General features: G+C 37.2%; 1 protein-coding gene across 1 annotated transcript in view; it reads left to right on the top strand.

Annotated features, from left to right (window-relative positions):
• Positions 1 to 19,307, top strand: part of NRF1 (nuclear respiratory factor 1) — a 143,211-nt gene that overhangs the window by 83,480 nt on the left and 40,424 nt on the right. Inside the window, 3 exon segments of the mRNA XM_079149804.1 lie at positions 14,308 to 14,466; positions 15,264 to 15,455; positions 16,042 to 16,143. Of these exon segments, the coding sequence (XP_079005930.1) occupies positions 14,308 to 14,466; positions 15,264 to 15,455; positions 16,042 to 16,143 (453 nt within the window).

The raw sequence follows: 19,307 nt of genomic DNA, 5'->3' as shown, positions 1-19,307 counted from the left end.
GTTCTTTGCTGCTCTTCAGCACAGCTGTCAAATCCTTTAAATAACACACCATCTAAACACTAGTATCTGTTTAGTAAATGACCTAAGGATCAGAGCAAAAACGTATTCAATGCAGTGATGAGTAACTGGATTGCAGGACCCCTGTGCAGAGGTGTTCACTCAGTACAGATGCTGGTGGTGTTGCTCACAAGGTGGCACTTTGCTTCCTTAGGTCTGAAACAACAACTCTGAAGTAATGCTACATTTTATGAATATGAAGCTAAATTGTATTTTTGATTATTGTATTCATAGACCTTTCTATGGACACTTGAAGGATCTCTAGATAGTGGTTTGAAAAGGAAAGCTATATTTTTTTTTTTTTTTTTTAATTGTTGCTGTTAACTCTATCCAAGGGCCATTCTGACAGGTTAAAGAACACCAAAGGAAAATTTTATTTTGCCTGATGTAAAGAATCTTCACTGTACCTCAGATATAAATTTAGCTAACTTTCAATCTGACTGAGCCTCTGGTTTAGAATATCGTTAGGTACGCTCTTCTCTGTGAGGGTGCTTTTTCCCCCATTGTCACATTTGATGTTTATTTAAGGTTGAAGAAGTCTGTAGTTTTGATTATACGAAATCATTACAGATACTGATTTTTATGAAAATTGGTTGATGGCACAGAAGTCAGAGCATTCAGTTTAGTTTTCATTTTGTAGATAAAGCATTGGAATCTCGATTGTTTTCCATTTGTGTGAACTGTACTTAGTACAGCATGGTGCTCTGGTGGATCCAAGGGGCTCTGGTACTTGGTCATCAGTCACAACAGAGGGACACTGTTGGAGACATGCAGGTTCTTTGTCATCACACATTCTCCTTTCTCTTCTCACCATATGCGATGACCAAGAAATAAAACAAACTGGAGTGAGCAGAAAAAATTTTAAACCTGTGTATTTGGACTCTGACATTTTCCTCCTCAGCCTTTTGTTGTCGTTGTTTGCTTTGTTTTCCTAAAATACTTCTTCTTAACCTAAGCCAAATACCTCTCTATTCTAATTAATCCCAAAGCCTTACTATTAATAGTAGTGAACCTGGATAGGCAAGGGTATGGGGAAGCAAGCGCTTTACCACACTGTCTATACCATTGTAAACGGGTATACTTTCTAGAGGTCAGGTTGGCATTGCATAGCAAAGTTTCATATACGCATGTTGTGCCCTCCAGTTAAACAAAGATTCATGTTCTCTGTTTTTCACAGCAATTATTTACATTAATTATTACAATTATTACAAATTTAGGAGCAATGTGTTTAGTTGAATTATAATAGTGGTGTTCAGTATTTATGTGGAGGAAAAGCACAGCTCAAAAAACTATAAGTTTACCGTTCAACAGATTATTAGATACTGAAAATGATGATTTGCTGTCTGTTACAGTAGAATAATACTTGTACTACCTTATGTTAACAAACTGGCTATAAAATAGCATTTCTTACTGCAATTTTAGGGGGTTAAGGCTCTATTTTTATTTTTTATTTTTTGAGGGGCCATTGTTTTTTTTTTTTAAGCTTAGGGAACCCAGAATTAAACTGATTTGATTTCATTTTCTAAAATATGTACATAAAATGTACTCAGGTATGTGTATGTATTTAAGTTTTGAAGAGGTGTACACCAAAGTATTAATAGTGATTATTTATGCTTGGTGGTGTTATGGATGATTTTCCCTTCTTTAATGAGCATAAATTACTTTTATAATCACAGAAATGCAAAAACAGCATTTTAATATTTTGTATTTAATTTGCATTTTTTAAAAGTGTAAGTCTGATGATATTTCTATTTTCTTTTATCCAAAGATTAATTTTCTTTATATTAGGGTGAAAATGCCAACAACTCTTTTCCCACCTTGTTTTTCTCTTAAATAGCTGCCATGTGTTTGAAGACGCATTTCTAAATTTTTTTATGGAGCATATCATTTAATCTACTCCAGGGGATCTGTGTGTGTGTGTATTTTCAAGGAAGTAGAACTCAGGTATAATCTATAACCATAAAGAACAAAATAACTGTAACTAGAATTTAATTCTAGACCATTTAGGTAATTCATGATTTCCTTAATGTGACCAAATTCTAGAATTGTCAAATTGGACTGTAATAGAGGTAGACTTGGGTTAACCAGACAGCTCTTTTACTTATCTTATCTGCACTTAATGCTATGGAGATGACTGATGTTTATATTGATAACCCTAACTTACAAATATAATTCTAGGGGTGGGGATATAGCTCAGTTGGTAGCTATTCACATTCACAAGGCCCTGGGTTCAATCCCCAACACCGAAAAAGAAAAAGGAAAAAAGAAAAAAGAAAAAGAAAGAAAGAAAATAAACTTGAAAAAAATATATAATTCTGTACATGATCTTGTGATATGTTCTGAATCATCCAAAGAGAATAAATTATAGTTGATACTGTTCTGATATTAGGTGATTCACCAATTCTTTACAGATTAGAAAGTTTGCATGTTTTATTGGAAAGTATGCTATACTAATGTAGATTCAGAAGATCTAGTCTACAGTCCCAGCTGTACTGTGTGCTAGCCCTGATTCTCACTTTCTTCTTCTGAGAAATAATACATACCATCCTGCCTTCACGAAGTCAATGGAAGAAAAAAGTGAGATTTTTGTAAGGAAAAAATGCTTTGAAAATTAATACATCACACAATTATTATTAACTTTTGGATAATCTGAACCATCTCTCACTCATGCTTTATTGGGGCAAGTTAAGGAACTAAGAATTTTTATTTTTCTGAGCAATGAAGTTGATCAGTTATAGGTGACAACCTACATTGCCAGTTGAAAATTGAGGCATAAATAGAAAAAGCAATTTATGAAACAAACTAAGACAAACAGGAATAGAACTAGAGTTCATATTCTAATGCTTTTCTCTATTGCTCTATAAAACTATATTGATCATTGCCCAGGTTGAAACTTTCAGCTAATCTGCTGTAAACATTTACTGTTTTTTTTTTTTTTTTTTTTTTTTTTTTTAAGTTGGCAATGGACCTTTATTTTATTTATTTATATGTGGTGCTGAGAATCGAACCCAGTGCCTCCCACATGCTAGGCCACTGAGCCACAATCCCAGCCCAACATTTATTCTTTTAAAAGAATTCCTAGACTTGCTTCAAAGCCTCTGAAAACCATCTCCTACATGGATAGAAATTACATAGAACAGAGTATCAGAACTGCTGTCAGAACTAACTGCCCTTTTCTTTTAGGAGCAGCTCCATATGGTTGGGGGGGTGTCCTTTTTTCTTTCTTTTTTCTTTTTTGAAAAAAGTATGATTCTTCATTAGTGAATAGGACGTGTTACTTGAAAAGCTTTACTCTTATACCTTGATTCTGATAATAGTCTTTTCTTGTGGTTAATACACACACACACACATACAGAGTTTTGTAATATTCTTTGTGATAAAACAAAAATTTTAGGCACCTTCAAGAAAAGTGACTGGAAACTTAGTCCCTATCTCCTATCTTTCTGATCATCCTGCAGAAGAACTGGAAGAAGTTGAGATAAAGCTTAGCAGAAAAAAAAACATTAGTGTGGGGTAGATCCTATAACTCCAGATTCATCAACAATGAAATAATGAAATCACCTTTTTCAGAGATTCTAAAAGTCAGGTTAACAAATTTTTCTAAGATAATCCATATCAAAGCCTAGAGTTTGGGCTAAATTGGTGCTTCTCAGATGTCATTGTGCAGAGGAATCACCTGAAAGTCTTATTTAAATGCAGATTGGCCAGGCAGATGATGACATATGCACATGCTTGTAATCCCAGTGACTCAGGAGGCTGAGGCAGGAGGATGACAAGTTTGAGACCACCCTCAGCAACTCAGTGAGATGCTGTCTCAAAACAAAAAATAAAAAAATGGTTGTGGATGTAATTCAGTGGTAAAGTTCCCCTGGGTTCAAGTCCCAGTACCTAAATAAATAAACAAAAGCAGACCATGAGTTGTAGGTGTGGAGTGGGACCTGACATTCTGCTGTCACAATAAGCTCCCTGGTGATGCCAACAGTGCTGATTCTCAGGCTGTGTTTTGAATTCAAGGAATTGGATGAGATTTTTTTAAGAGTATTACAATAATTATGATTTGCTAATGAAAAATCAGTTTTTCTCTTTACCACACTTGAATACTATAGGATTCTTTTGTTCTTGGGAGTCCATAAATCTTGGGATCTGTATTAGAAGAGATCCAGGCAAAGATTATTTTATAGAAGAATCATCTCTGGAAAGACCTGCTTGGTATTGCTGGGTAAAATCCATTTCTCTATCCCTTCTCCCTTCCCTATGCCCTGTGAACTTTCTGTCCTCTTACTCTCACTGGGACAGTCTGTTGCTTTAATATTCCTTGGAGTGATGATGCAACAGGATAGTAATTCTTCACCAGTTTCAGAGAAACCTTCAGAAACAGCACAGCGATGCTCTTCATTAGGAAAAAGTTATTCACCAGACTTGACCTGTTTCACTGAGGGTTTGGTTTAGTTTTGAAAAAGCATAGATCTGGCATAACTCTTCTAACAAAAGAGTAGAAAACATTATGCTAAGTGAAATAAATGAGACACAAAAAGAATATGCAGTCTGATTCCACGTGGATGGGGTTATCTAGAATGAGCAAATTGTAGACAAAGAAAGTAGAATAGTGGTTACAGGGACTGGGGTGAGTAAAAATGGGGAGTTAATATTTTAATGGACTAGTTTGGGATGATAATAAAAAAACCTGGAAGTAGGTAATGAGGATGGTTCTACAACAGTGATTGCACTTAATGTCACTGAATTGAATGTATTATAATAGTAAATTTTATGTTTCTGTTATGTGCATTTTACCACAATTAAAAAGAATTCATTAAAAGAAGAGCTAGATAAGAAGTATTTGAGTTTAGTTACCCTCAAAGCTGGTTGCACAATAGAATCACCTGTGAATTTAAGGTTCTCATGCCTAGATCATACTCCAGACTGTTAAATCAGAACCTTTGAAGATGGGATACAGGTAGCTCTGATGTTTAAACTCTTCAGGTTTCATATTATCTGTTGTTGTGAATAACAATGCCAAATCACCTCTCTGTGCTGCAGTGTCAGAACCTATATGAAAGGACGGGGTTTTTTTTACTGTCTGGAATTGTCAGAAAGTGTTTTTGTACATGACGCTACACCACATTTTATACAACATTAGGTAAGCAGGATGAGATTTAAAATGTATAGTAACAAATGAAAACAGAGGTTGTATTCTTAAATAGAACATAGAATATTTTAAACAGAGAAAAACTAAACTATATTCAGTAATACTAAGAGATGATAATAGTCATATAGATTACATATTCAGGATATAATCAGACTAGGGATATATTTACAGCTTATATGGCAAAGAATTAATATCCATAATCGATTAATATTTCCTTCAAATTAATAAAAATATAATTAGAAAAATATGCAAAGCACTATAAGTAGTGCACAGAAAGAAAAAATAGTGAGCATATAAAAAGATTCTCAATTCACTAGCAATGGAAATTAAAATTTAAAAAATACATTTCCCAGGGCTGGGGTTGTGGCTCAGTGGTAGGGTGCTTGCCTTGCATGCGTGGGGCACTGGGTTCGATCCTCAGCACCACATAAATAAATAAAATAAAGGTATTATGTCCATCTACCACTAAAAAAAAAAAAAAAAAAAAAAAAACCAAAAAAAAAAAACCATTTCCCCTACATCAGATGAACCAAAATAAGAAAGCTCAGTAATAGCCAGGTATAGGGCACCTGCCTATAATCCTAGGTATTCAGGCGACTGAGGCAGGAGGATCACAAGTCCCAGGTTAGCCAGGACAACTTAACGAGACCCTGTCTCAAAATACAAACTTAAAAGAACTGAGAATATAGCTTGGTTATAGGAGCACTTGCACAAGGTCCTAGGTTCAATCCCCAGTACTGGGCGGGAGAAGGGGGATCTAGGTAATGGGAAAAAAAATGGGATGGAGGGTGTGAAACACTGGCATGGTGGGAATGGGATTGGCAAAGTATTTCTGGAGGACACCCTGACAGTAACTATTAAATGTTAAATGGACCTGTCCTTTAACCAGTAAGTCCAGTTTCTGAATTTCTCCTCAGGAAATGTATATGTGCACAAAGAAGCATGTACAGCACTATTTATAAGAGCAAACACCATAAATGTCAGTAGAAGAATGATTAAATAAAATGGAAAATCTGTACCATGAGTACTACACAACTGTTAGAAAGAAAAACCATTGGACCCAGTTATCCCACCCCTCTACATATATCCAAAGGACTTAAAATCAGCGTACTAAATTGACACAGCCACATCAATGTTCATAGCCGCTCAATTCACAATAAGTAAGCTATGGAACCAACTTAGGTGAATGGATAAAGAAAATGTGCTATGTATACACAATGGAATATTACTCAGCTATAAAGAAGGATGAAATCATGGCATTTGCCAGTAAATAGATGGAACTGGAGACTATCATGCCAAGTAAAATAAGCCAATCCCAAAAAAACAAAGATCAAATGTTCCCTCTGATATGTGGGTGCTAATACACAATAAGTGGGGGCAGAAGAAGAATAGAAGTTCACTGGATTAGACAAAGGGGAATGAAGGAAAGGGAGGGAGGATGGAAATAAGGAAAGAGTAGAATGAATCTGATAGAACTTTCCTACATTTTTGTATGAATACACAACCAGTGTAACTTCACATCGTAGACGACTACAAGAATAGGAGTTTATGCTCCATGTATGTATGATGTCAAAATGCATTCTACTGTCATGTATAACTAAAAAAATTTTGAAGAAAAAAAGATTATTATAGTACTACTGAGAGAAGATCTTGAGTGGAAAAGCAATTTTAAAATTGTATTTTTCTTCAATCACATAATACTCTGCCTTTTCAGCATATACTTATGTAAATGTATAGAGTTTGGCCTATCAGGAAGGCTGTTGATCAACCTAAGAATGCCTCTGGACAGGAGACTGGACTGGGGGAGGGCGGACAGCATGGTGCCTGTGCCTTCATCTGTATCATTTTTGTACAAAAGCTTATGCTACTCCAGCACATGATAACAGAAACTATCCAATCTGAGACTCTTTTTGAAAGAGAAGGTAGGACTTTAAGAACGTTTTGATTACCAAGAGGGCTGTACTTAATAGGTGGATAAGGTTCGAAGATAAGAAGCAGACATTTTGGCCTGACAGAAGAGTCTGAAGTCTCTAAATGAGAGTGTCTCCTTCAGCTGGCCCTTGAATTCACTCATTCTGAAGTTACACTTCTCTTTCTTTCCAAACTGGCTCTTCCTGTATTTTCTATGGGAATGTGTTTTGTGGGACAATGACATTGAGAGAAACCAATGTGTCTGTTGGCAAATCTAGAGAAACAGTGCATCTGAGAAGGATATCCACCTTTGTCCTTTCTATGAACAGAGATCAATAGTACAAATAAGTCCAGAGAGTGAGTTAAGAATTATTTTGCTTTAGCTCTCTAATGCCTTTAAAATACCTATTTGAATATAATTAGGTCTATCAATCTGGAAGTTCATAATTTTAAATTAAAATAATAGCAATACAGTTTGAAATATTTTGTTTTCCTTCTTCACATTCCTATTTTCCTGTAAGCTATAGAAAAGTTAACTTTTCAACTTTGATGGATTTGCACTGTGTTCTCTTTAAATTTATTATACATTTGTCCTTTGATATCCTTGTGGGAGTTATTCCAGGATCCAGAATTCACAGATGGTTACCAAAGTTCACAAACGTTCAATCTCTTTTATAAAATGGTATAGTATTTGTATAGAACCTACGCGCACTCTCCCATGTACTTTAAATCCTCTCTTGATTATTTGTAATGACCAGTACAATGCAAGTGCTATATAAATAGTTTGTATTATATTTATATTATAGTCTGAATAATGATAAGAAAAAATGTCAGTACACAAAGATGAAATTTTCTTCCCGAATATTTTTGTTCCATAATTGGTTGAATCCATGGATATTTAACTCACAGATGTGGAGGACCAGCTTATTCTCAGACCTCTTCAATAGAGGAAGAGTTGGGACACAACTCTGAAGAACTTTGAAATTCCAGAACTTGGGGGTACATAGAGCAAAGATAGAGGGTATGAGAGGAGGAACAAAGAATTAAGTGAATTTGCAAGTGACAGCTTTCTAACACAGTAAGAATTATTGTTAGGCTTTTTTTTTTTTTTTTTTTTTGGTTGTGGGTATGTAACCTAGGGCCTATCACATGCTAGGGCAAGCTATACCTCCAAACTTTTAGAGTTTTAGAAAATTTTTAATTTTAAAACCATTTATGGTCTCCACATAATCTTTGCTGTTGATTGCCATTCACATGAATTTGATATCCTTTTCTTTTCTGATTGTGCCCTAGAAGGAGTAGTATTTTCTATTCTTTGCTGGTTTGGGCTGATTTATTAACCATACTGAGTACTTTAGGCCTACATAGAACTCTAAATCTGAGTGAAAGCACCCAGAAAGGCTTATTCCAGCCCAATTAAAGGACAGTGGGAGAGGTTAGGCTTTACCTTGGCTGATCCTGTTGATTGTCTCCCGGTGGATTAAAGACAACCCTTCCTTAACAAGCACATTGAGGAGCTTTCGTTTCCAAAAACGCTAGGACCAGTAATTAATCCAACTGGTAATGAGGACATAGTGCTGAATTCTAGAAAGAAACCATTTAACTCTTTCTATACTAGACAGTTCATTTTCCCCTTATAATAGTCTTTTTATTTTTATTTTTTTATTTTTATTTTTTTTTTGGTGCTGGGGATCGAACCCAGGGCCTTGTATAATAGTCTTTTTAAACTTAACAGTATTTATTCGGGATAGTGTAAAAATGATCTATTAGAGCCAGGCACACGGTGACACATACCTATAACCCCAGAGACTCAGAAGGCAGAAGGATCACAAGTTCAAGGTCAGTTTCAACAACTCAGCTGTCTCAAATAAACTCATTTGTCTCAAATAAAAAAGGGTTGGGCATGTGGCTCAGTGGTAAAGTACCCCTGTGTTCAATCCCCAGTATCAGAAGAAAAAAAAAATCTAGTGGAAAATAGTCTTTTCCAATGAAGTCAGATTATCTTTATGCATTTAAAAGTAAAAGAATCCACCAGACATGTTGATGTACATCTGTATTCTCAGCTACTGGGGAGGCTATGGCAGGAGGATTCCAGGCTTGAGGTCAGCCTAAGCAATTTGGTGGAATTGTCAAAATAAACAAAAAAGGCAGGGGATGTAACTCAGTGGTAGAGTTACCCCTGTGTTCCATCCCTGGTACTGAAACAATAACCAAAAAAGATGAAAGAATCCTCCATTCCCAAAAGGCATAACTTGAAAAATGAAATTCTATGTGAAAAATGCTTTATAATAGGGACAAAATTTGTATGTTTGGTATGCTTGGAAAAGTTAAATTCTGCCTCCGAATTAGAACTTGTACACCAGCAGATAATTTAACTCTAGTTCCTTGTTTTACTTGCTAGGGTTCTGCCTGAGGAAGTCACCTTCCCTTCATGCTGTTCCATTTCTCCTGCCTTTCATATTAGCTTCTTCTTAGGAGTTTGAAACATTTCTTATTCAGGAATTTATGGCACATAAAACGTTTTTGAGAAGTTTTCTAGTTTTGTCTTTCCTTTAATTACCCTCAAGTCACATTTTCTAAAATTTCCAGTAGTAATCTTGTACATTTTTAATGCTCAAGGATCCAGCAGAACAAGTCACCTAAACTACCTATGTATCGAGAGTAGGTTGGTGACAGCTTGTTTCACAAATGCAAAGAACTTGTCCAGTTGGTCAGTTTGGTACCTTCTTGATTCTATCATTCTTTCTTTTATCTTGTGGTGGTAGCAATTGAAGCAAAGGCCTCATGCATGCTATTCCCCCAGTCTTGATTCTAGCATTCATTATTCCTTATTGTCAAACCTGTTTACATAGATCCATATAAACTCATTCTTCTCCTGCCTCTCCTTTTTTCTATTTAACCCATCTTGAAAAACCAAGGATGCATGTCTTTGTATACATTACATTATTTTCAGTGTTAGAAAACCATTTCAGAAAGCTGGCTGTTTCTTTAAATTGGTAGACAAAACTCCTTAATTTCCCTAAATTAAAAGCGAAATTTCACCAGGCCAGGTGGCCCACACCTGTGATCCCAGCAACTCGGGAAGTTCTTTTTGGCCAATGGTCACTTATGACCTTAGAGAGCAACATACTACTAGATGTAGGGTTAAAACTGTTGGTGCTGGGCATGGTGGTGCATGCCTGTAATCCTAGCAACTCAGGAGATTGAGGCAGAAGGATTACAAGTTTAAGTCTAGCCTCAGCAGTTTAGTGAGGTGTTGAGCAAGTTAGCAAGACCTTATCTCAAAATAAAAACTAAAAAGAGTTAAGTTAAGGATATGGCTCAGTGTTTTAACACCCCCTGGGTTTATCCCCAGTTTAAAAAAAAAAAAAAAAAAAAGAGGACTGGGGATATAACTCAGTGATAGAGTGCTTGCCTAGCATGTTCAAGGCCCTGGGTTTGAACCCCAGTACTGGTGGAAAAAGAAAATTGTGTTGGATTGGAACCATGATGTTTCTTGACTTTATATGTTCTGCATATAGAATAGCTATATTTTATTTAATAAATTTGAAGAGTTGCTGTTTAAAACATCTTTAGTTTAAAAAAAGAAGTTTTTTTTTTTCCTCATCATAAAACTAGAATTATTATTAGTCTGTTGCCAAATAGCTATGATCTACCTATGTGGAAGATAAATGGTCTCTATAAGACTTTATATGTCAAGTTCTAAATTTTATGACAGAAGTTATGATTGTTGTAAGAGTTGCTGAGAACAAAGACTGATGACTGAAGGGATAATAAAACTGCTGTTAATTCAGTGCAACTTTATCTACATACCTGTTATCATTAACCCTCACAATTGACCCTGTATGTTTGCCACTGTCATTACTGTTTTTCAGATGAGAACATTAAGATTTAGAGAGAGTTGGGATTCAGAGCCAATTCTCTGAGTTTGTGCTGATAGAAGGAGCTGATTTGAGGATTTGTATATATCTCACAAAGAATGTAGGACCTGTTGTACATTAAAAACTGAGTGCTGGGGGGCTGGGGAGATAGCTCAGTTGGTAGAGTGCTTGCCTTGCAAGCAGAAGGCCCTGGGTTCGATCCCCAGCACCCAAAAAAAACAAAACAAAACAAAAAAAAAAAAAAAAAACTGAGTGCTGGCATTAGAAAAGTAGCATGAGAAAGTAGTCCGGGAAGGGGACAAAGCAAAAGGCATAGGAGCAGGAATGAGCTCAGCAGTTCATAAACAGGGTGGAGACTTGCCTAGAGGACCAGAGCTACTGTGGGAATATGTGTAATGTGAGGCCATATTGTGGTGGGCATGAGAAGCTGAACAGAGGGGTCTAGATTAGTGGCTAGTACTTAAAAGCCATATGAAAATATTTTTTTTTGGGTGTTTATGTAGCATTAAGGAAAACCTGTCTGGCAAGGATATGTGGGATGAGAAAGACATGGGAGAACTTGAGTTACCCAAGAAAGTCAACTTTCTGATTACATTATCCTTGGGGTAGGAATTGGGTAGTGAAGATGGAACCAGGGAAGAAGGAATGGGCACCACAGACATTTCAAAAAAGAAAGACTTGAACTTGCACTGGGTGGCTAAGTGAGTGTTAAAGATGAGATAACAGTAAAGATAACCTTCAGGTTTTGAGCTTGGGTGGCTGGGTAAAGGCAGGTTTCTACTGGCAAAGACAGAGAGGTTGAGAAGACAAGTGGTTGGAGAAAAGGTAGGGAAGGGTTTAAGTGAGGAAGCTGATGTTGTGCACATATGTCAAGGAACCAGTGTGTTACCAGAATTCTGTGGAAAGCCTGGTAGGAGGATCAAAGCAAGACTGAGAATGAAGGTGTTCACAGCCAGGTGTCAAAGTCACTAAGATCTTCAGAGGATAGGGAATTATTGGTGCAAGTAATGTGAGGGATCAAGAGCAGAGAGATCGTCAGAATAGAGACTATGTGGGCTCCAGTTGTATTGGAGCAGTTGCATTGTGTTCTCCACAATGCATTCTTTTTTTAAAAAAAAAAAAAAAATTTTAGTTGTAGATGGATGCAGTGCCTTTATTTTATCCGCTTATTTTTATGTGGTGCTGAGGATCAAACCCAGTGCCTCACACGTGCGAGACAAGTACTCTATCACTGAGCCACCACCCCAGCCCCACAATGGATTCTTTCTAAACACTTCAGAATTTTGTTAATTTAGAAATAGTTAGTATTCACATTTCATTTTTTCCAGACTTTCCTGTGTATGGATATAAAGGATTCTCCTTTTTGAAGTCTATTAATGAGATTAAAATAAGGGGGAACTTTAAAAATCTGTTTGATCGGTTTATTTAATTTATGCATTTGAGAAAGCTATTGTTTGGTATATGAAGAAATCGAAACTATGGTATTATAAGGACTAAGACTTTTAATGCACTGTGTATCTAAGGCTAAAAAAGACACACTCCCAAGAAATCAGAATAAGGGGGAAAATGACTTTGAGATGCACTTTCTTAAAATAACTGGGTAAATGACCTCATGAGCCAGCTGATAGCAGGGGTTTGCAAATGGATACTTTTCTATTAGCCTGCTGCTTGATGCCGCAGAGCCAAATATATATGGAGTGTATGATATCATATCCTGTAGGCAGGAGACTGTCTGGGAGAGGATGAAATGGCAAACTCCAACAGGAATTTATAGTGTAAATACTGCCCACCAGACCTGTCTTTATTAGATAAATATTACTGATTTGGGTTCATGGTTCATTCCCTATTACATAACAATTTGTATCATGCATGGTGTTTAATATAAGAACATGTTAGATAAGATCTTCAATAGCCTTTAATAGGCTATCATACTCCTCTCTCATTAATACTTTTTTTGCATTTGTTTGTTTATTGGTTTTATAACTATAATCAGGTCCTTGAGTCTGACTCATTGTTCAGAATGTCCTTTCTCTTTGGTTCTGTGCTGCAGAGATAGTGCACACATGTCTTTGGCAGATGCAAGATGCTGCTTCTCTGTGCAGTGCTGTAGACCACCAGGTCAAAAGGAGAGCAGTAGGTCTTGAAGGAATTCTAAAATCATAACTTGAACTGCTTTTCTTGTCAAAACTCACTATCAGTGATGAAGAATATTTGCAAAGTAGACCTCCAACATTCCCCAGCACACACCTAGAGTGTGTTCACTATGCCAAGAAATAAAGAAGAATGGCAGTTGTCTCTGTGGTTTAAAACCTGTTTGGTTTGGATTCAATTTGTTAAAATAAATATGAATGGGTCTGGAGGTAGAGTTCGATGGTAGATCACTTGCCTAGAATACACAAGACCCTGGGTTCAGTCCCCAGCACTGAAAAAAAATTTTTTTTTAAATACGGATGATGTCCATATGTATTTAAAAATCATACAAGCAATTGAGTGTGGTGGCACACATATATAATCCCAGGGATTCAGAGGCTGAGGCAGGAGAATGGCAAGTGCAAGGCTGGCCTGTGCAACTTAGCAAGACCCTGTCTCAAAATGAAAAAAAAAATTAAAAGGACTGGGGATAGATCTCAGTGATAGAGCACCTCTGGGTTCAATCCCTAGTACCACAAAAACAAAGGAAAGAAAAAAATATACAAGCTTCACAGTATCTATAGATGAGACTCACAGATGAGGCCTAGATTTTTAGAAGAGTTTTAGGGTATTTTTCCCCTTTTATTAAGTAGAAAGTCTATTTATTTTCATGTGCTTTAATCATCCACCAAACTGAATTCTCTGATATTTGTAGCAGGTTTTCATTTGATTCTCTGGAGTGTTTCAAATACTGTCACTTCATTTACAAATAATGATGATTTGATCTGTTCCTCACCTCTGACTCCTCTCTTCTCTAACTGCATTAATTACCACCTCCAGAACAATGTTTAAAACACCTTGACTTAGACACCTTAAGTACATGGAAACTACAGAAGGGAAATAAGCTCTAGTGCCAGTAGTATCCTAGGAGGCAGAAATCAAACTTGGATTCTTTTAGAAACAGGTCTACAAAAAGAAAAGGTGCCCTCTACCAGCAAACATACTTCTCCGTCTTCCATGTAAATGTAGTAACCTGTGGAAAACAGTGTTCTCAGCACTAACATTAGAAATTCTCTGGGACCTTGGAGGAAGGTGCTCCGTTTCACAATCTTAGAATTTGGCAGGGGACATGGACATATCTGAGATGTCTTTCATTAATACACTCACACTCTTCTCTTCCAGGCCCAGCTTCGGGCATTTATCCCAGAGATGCTCAAGTACTCCACGGGTCGGGGAAAACCAGGCTGGGGGAAAGAAAGCTGCAAGCCTATCTGGTGGCCCGAAGATATCCCGTGGGCAAATGTCCGGAGCGATGTCCGCACAGAAGAGCAAAAGCAGAGGGTGAGAGTTCATTGGCCTGAGTTACCCATTGCTTTTCCATTCTGAATTAATCACCTCAAATTTTGTCATTTCTGTTTCTAAAACATCTAAAAACATTAGTGTAATAGTTAGACCTGTCCCTCCAAGGAAGTTTGCTGGTCACTGATTTTATAACGTTTCTCATTTGTCACTCCTTCCCTGAAAAAAGACCAGTAATTGGTCCATGAATTTATACTGTCTTCAGAGTTGCCTTTTGGAGCAGCTTAAATTTTATGAGATGCTTGAGAAAACCAAAGGAACTCGAGGTGAGAATATTAATCACTTGAAGACTTAGAAATATCCTCATTTCTGATTAGTAAGAATCACTGTTGAAAATATAAGTATGAATTAGAAAGAAATGAGCCTGCTAATAACAAAACTTTGAAAAGAAAGACTAAACTAGATAATAGATAACATCCCTACTTTTCCTGCATGTTGTTTCTTTACTTAATTTTGAAGTTTACTGAGAATCTGAGTATAATTTTTGACTAGAATAATGTTCCTTTGTCAAAAGTTTAATAAGAGTTTGGTCTTAGATTGGAATAGGGTATAAAACCCCAAAGCTAAACCAGACTTGCATCAGGAAGGAAATCATTGGGAAATCTTTAATACTTGGTTCTCAGTTTCTTTGTTCCAGAACCAATCTGTGAGAAATTATCCTAAGACAGTTTACTCCATATGAGGTTTGATTTGGTTTGATATATAAGCTGCTGCATTATTGGATTTAGATACCATGGTACTTTGTGGCTTAAAGTGCTTTTCTGGTCTTTTGGTGACAGGTTTCATGGACACAGGCATTACGGACCATAGTTAAAAACTGTTACAAACAGCATGGGCGGGAGGATCTTTTATATGCTTTTGAAGATCAACAAACACAGGCTACCACCACACACAGTATAGCCCATCTTGTACCGTCACAGACTGTAGTGCAGACCTTTAGCAACCCTGATGGCACTGTCTCGCTCATCCAGGTGAGTAATCCTGATGTTACCAGAGAGGGACACCTTCAGTGGACACCTTCCTCAGGTTGCAAGAAGTTTCCTTGTGCAAACTCTTGTGTAAGCTTCATACACCTCCCCTAGATGTCTGACTAAAATTGTCTTCTAAATAGTATTTTAAATTGTTTGCATTTTACTCAGTTCAGAGCTATGAGTAGCTTTCCTGAACATTTCCAAAATAAAACCCTTGAAATGACTTCTTTTTTACTGTTTCACTTTCAGTGGCCAGGGAATATTCCTTCTGAATTACCTTATCTGTGGCAAAACCCAATTTATTGACAGGAGGGAAACTTCTAAACTTCAGGTTGGGGTGAGAGTAGGAAATCAGTTGACTAACAGCCACTGATTAGAAAACAACACCTCTTCTCATACTGACATATTTGAAGTAAAATTCTGAAACTCATATTAGCTCTCAGAGATAATTTAATAACTGATTTCACATCACAGGGCATACTAATCATTATCTGCTGAATTTGGGGTACCAGTGAATCTTAGTTCCTAAGGAAAAATAAGGCAGAAAGGTCTATCCACTAATATCACATCCTGTGTTTTTCTTTAGGTTGGTACAGGGGCAACAGTGGCCACCTTGGCTGATGCTTCAGAACTGCCAACCACAGTCACTGTTGCCCAAGTGAATTATTCTGCTGTGGCTGATGGAGAGGTAAGAAAAAGGATTCTCTCTTCATCTATTTAAGTACCTAGATGAATATGTGAGGGAGAGCTGAGGGTTCAGAAAGTGATTAAGTAGCCTCTACATCTGTAACATTATATTAAACATTTGTAACATCCTGCTATGACAGTTTTAATTATAACAATTCACAGGGCTGGGGATAGACTCAGCATGGACCACTTGTCTGTAGCATACATGAAGTCCTGGGTTCAATCCACAGCACCACAGAATACAGAAGTGAAAATTCATGGATCACTATGAACCAAACCTAGCTGTTAGAAACATGTAATTTTGCATTTGCAGTATAGCATTTTGTATAATACATAGTAAAAGGGATTGTGTCTTTAATATTTTCATGAGAAGGACCATTTGGGGCCTGGTATACCAAGAGTATGCAATAATCTGAACAGTTATGAAGAAATAAAAATTCTATAGCTTGAAGCAATATAAAATTAATTAGGGACAGGTACAAATTACATAGACATTTAGAATGGAATAAAGAAAGAATTTTTAAAAATATGAATGTTGCATACAGATATGCATGTTGATTTTAAAATATATACTAACTAGGTGTGGTATTCCATTCCTGTAGTCGCAGCTACTTGGGAAGCTGAGGCAGGAGGATTAGTTGAACTTGAGTTCCAGACCAACTTGGGCAACACAGTGAGAATCCTATCTCAAAAGACAAAAACAAAACAAATTGACCTGGGAATGTACCTCAGTGGTAGAGCACTTATCTAGCATCTGTAAGGCCATGGGTTTAATCTCTAATATTGCAGAAAAATAAAATGAAATAAATAAGTTGATACTGATGGCATTTATAAAAATGCAAATGCTTTTAAGAATTTATTCTGTTGTGTGATGGGACCAACAGTTGGTATTGGTGATATTAACAGCATTAGGTGTAAGAAAAATCAAAATAGAATATCCAATGATAATGATCTATGTGATTCTGCTGGAAGAGGGAAAAAATACCGAAGTTCAAAGACATTAAGAGACGTGAATTTTAAATAGAACAATCAACACATGCATTGGTTTTGAAACTGCACAACTCATTTTAGTGGGTTTTTAATGAATATCAATTTAACTAAAGTAGGGATAAGCTGGATAACAAGTAGGAAAATGTACATAAAGGAATGTATTCTCCATCTCTACATTCAGTAAACACTTTTGGCACCCTGTGCCAGGCATTATAGATACCCTAGATGCAGGATGGTAAAGACTGTCCTTGCTGGTAAGGAGCACTTGCTTAGGCAGGTGATAGGGAAAGTTCATGCAGAAAGTCCATGGCAGCAAGCTAAGGGTCTTACTTAGGTCAAGCAAGCCCAAGATGCTATGGAACTCAGAGGAGAGAGACCCCAATCTTAGACTATAGGCTGGTGGGGTTGTCTCAGGAAATACTTCCCTGGGGAGTAGCACCTGAGCTCAGGCTAGGAGCATAACTGGCAAAACAAAAGAAGGAGGGATGGGAGTAGTGTTGCTATCAAAGGCAGCCACACATTCTGTGCACCGCATTGTGAAAGCATGGAGGAGCCAAAGTTCAAAGGGCCCCAGTGCAGTGAATCTTTCAGGCATAGAAACCAATAGGCCTTCTCTGAATATCTTCCTGTCTTCAGGCTTGTAGCCCTTTCTTTAGTCATGGTGACATCTAGACATAGATTACCATATACTGGCTCCCAACAGATGAGAACAGAGAGCAACGAGAGTTGAAATAAATACAACCAAGATACTTAGACTCCAGGATAGGAAGTTCCAAAGAGATGATATAGCACCTGCCTCATTTCTGATTAGAAAACCCCTCTTCTATTTCTTCTATTTTCTTTCCACCTTTTGCTGTCATCCCCATTAATCTTGTGCCATATAATTTAACTTCTTTAAATTATGTTGTCTATTGCTACATCCTAAAACTATTTTCACCACAAATGCAGTTGTAACTGAATGTGTCTATGCCAAATTGCTGCTGCTGGAGTATGGGGATTTGGAAATTGCCCTGGGTAGAGCTCAGGTGAGAGCAGCAGCAGTAGAATCACTAAAAGATAGGGCCGGATCAGGATAAAGGAAGACTGTCTAAGGGCAGTAGGTGACAGTGCTGCCAGCTTCAGCAGCTATTTTGATTGGAATCGTGGACCATCTGAGAATTGACAGTGTAGCTGCCACCTGAAGTGACATTGTTTATAGCAGTACTCATTGGAGAAATGAGATCAAAGTGATCCTACCTTGGGAAGCAATAGTTTTATAAGTTTCTGACTGGGCAACTTTGCAGCTCTAGGACATCTCTGCCTTTGTAGTGAGGAGCCATGAAGGCTTGCTGGCATAGCCCTCTGCCCAGGAGAGCCAAGAGCACATACTAAGGAGCTCAGGAATGTCTCCTCTGGGAGGCTTTTGAGAAGCATGCTGAGAAGCACTCTCATAATTTTAGGATGGTATTCTTATGATACACAGGACCAAACCTGTGCTATTTTAAACATTTCTACTAGAGCTGTGGCACTTTCTATGGGACACAGTAATAGGCAAGTACAACATGTTCACTTACTGGGCCCGGCAATGTGAAGCAAGGACAATAAGAGCCCCTTCAAGCACAGCTAACATCCTGATATATCACCACCACCCCATATCACTGCCCTGCTGTTTTTTGTTTGTTTGTTTGTTTGTTTTGTTTTGTTTTGTTTTGGGGGATGATAATTAACCAACCAGTATTTTATTGAGCCAAATGGATTGAAATAGATACTGATACCCAGAACTGAGAAGTCTCTCCATGCAAGCATGCAAGGCATGGGTGGTTCTTAACCCAGAACCCAAAGGGACATTTGACAATGACATTTCTGATTGTCATGACTGGTAATGATACTGGTGGGTGTCTGGTGGGTAAAAGCCCGGCTTGCTACTAGACATCTCATAATGCACAGATTGTACCCCCACAACAAAAGATGGTCAGACCCAATCTGCTAATAAGATTGAGAACCGTGTGCAAGTTTTGGTAATGCTGGATGTTCATCTACTCTGTCACAGAGAGTGTGGCTTTTTGTTTCAAGGGTTTTTGTTTAGTTTTGATTTCTTCATAATTCCTCCCCCACTAGAAAGAGAGCATTTTTTTTTCAACATTAACCAAAAATACACATACACATATGTGTATGTTTTATATATGTGTATATATA

The sequence above is a fragment of the Sciurus vulgaris genome (assembly GCF_902686455.1).
Source record: "Sciurus vulgaris genome assembly, chromosome: 8".
In the NCBI taxonomy this organism is placed as follows: domain Eukaryota; kingdom Metazoa; phylum Chordata; class Mammalia; order Rodentia; family Sciuridae; genus Sciurus; species Sciurus vulgaris.
Note: the sequence above shows the minus strand (reverse complement) of the source record. Positions and strands in the feature narration are given on the sequence as shown.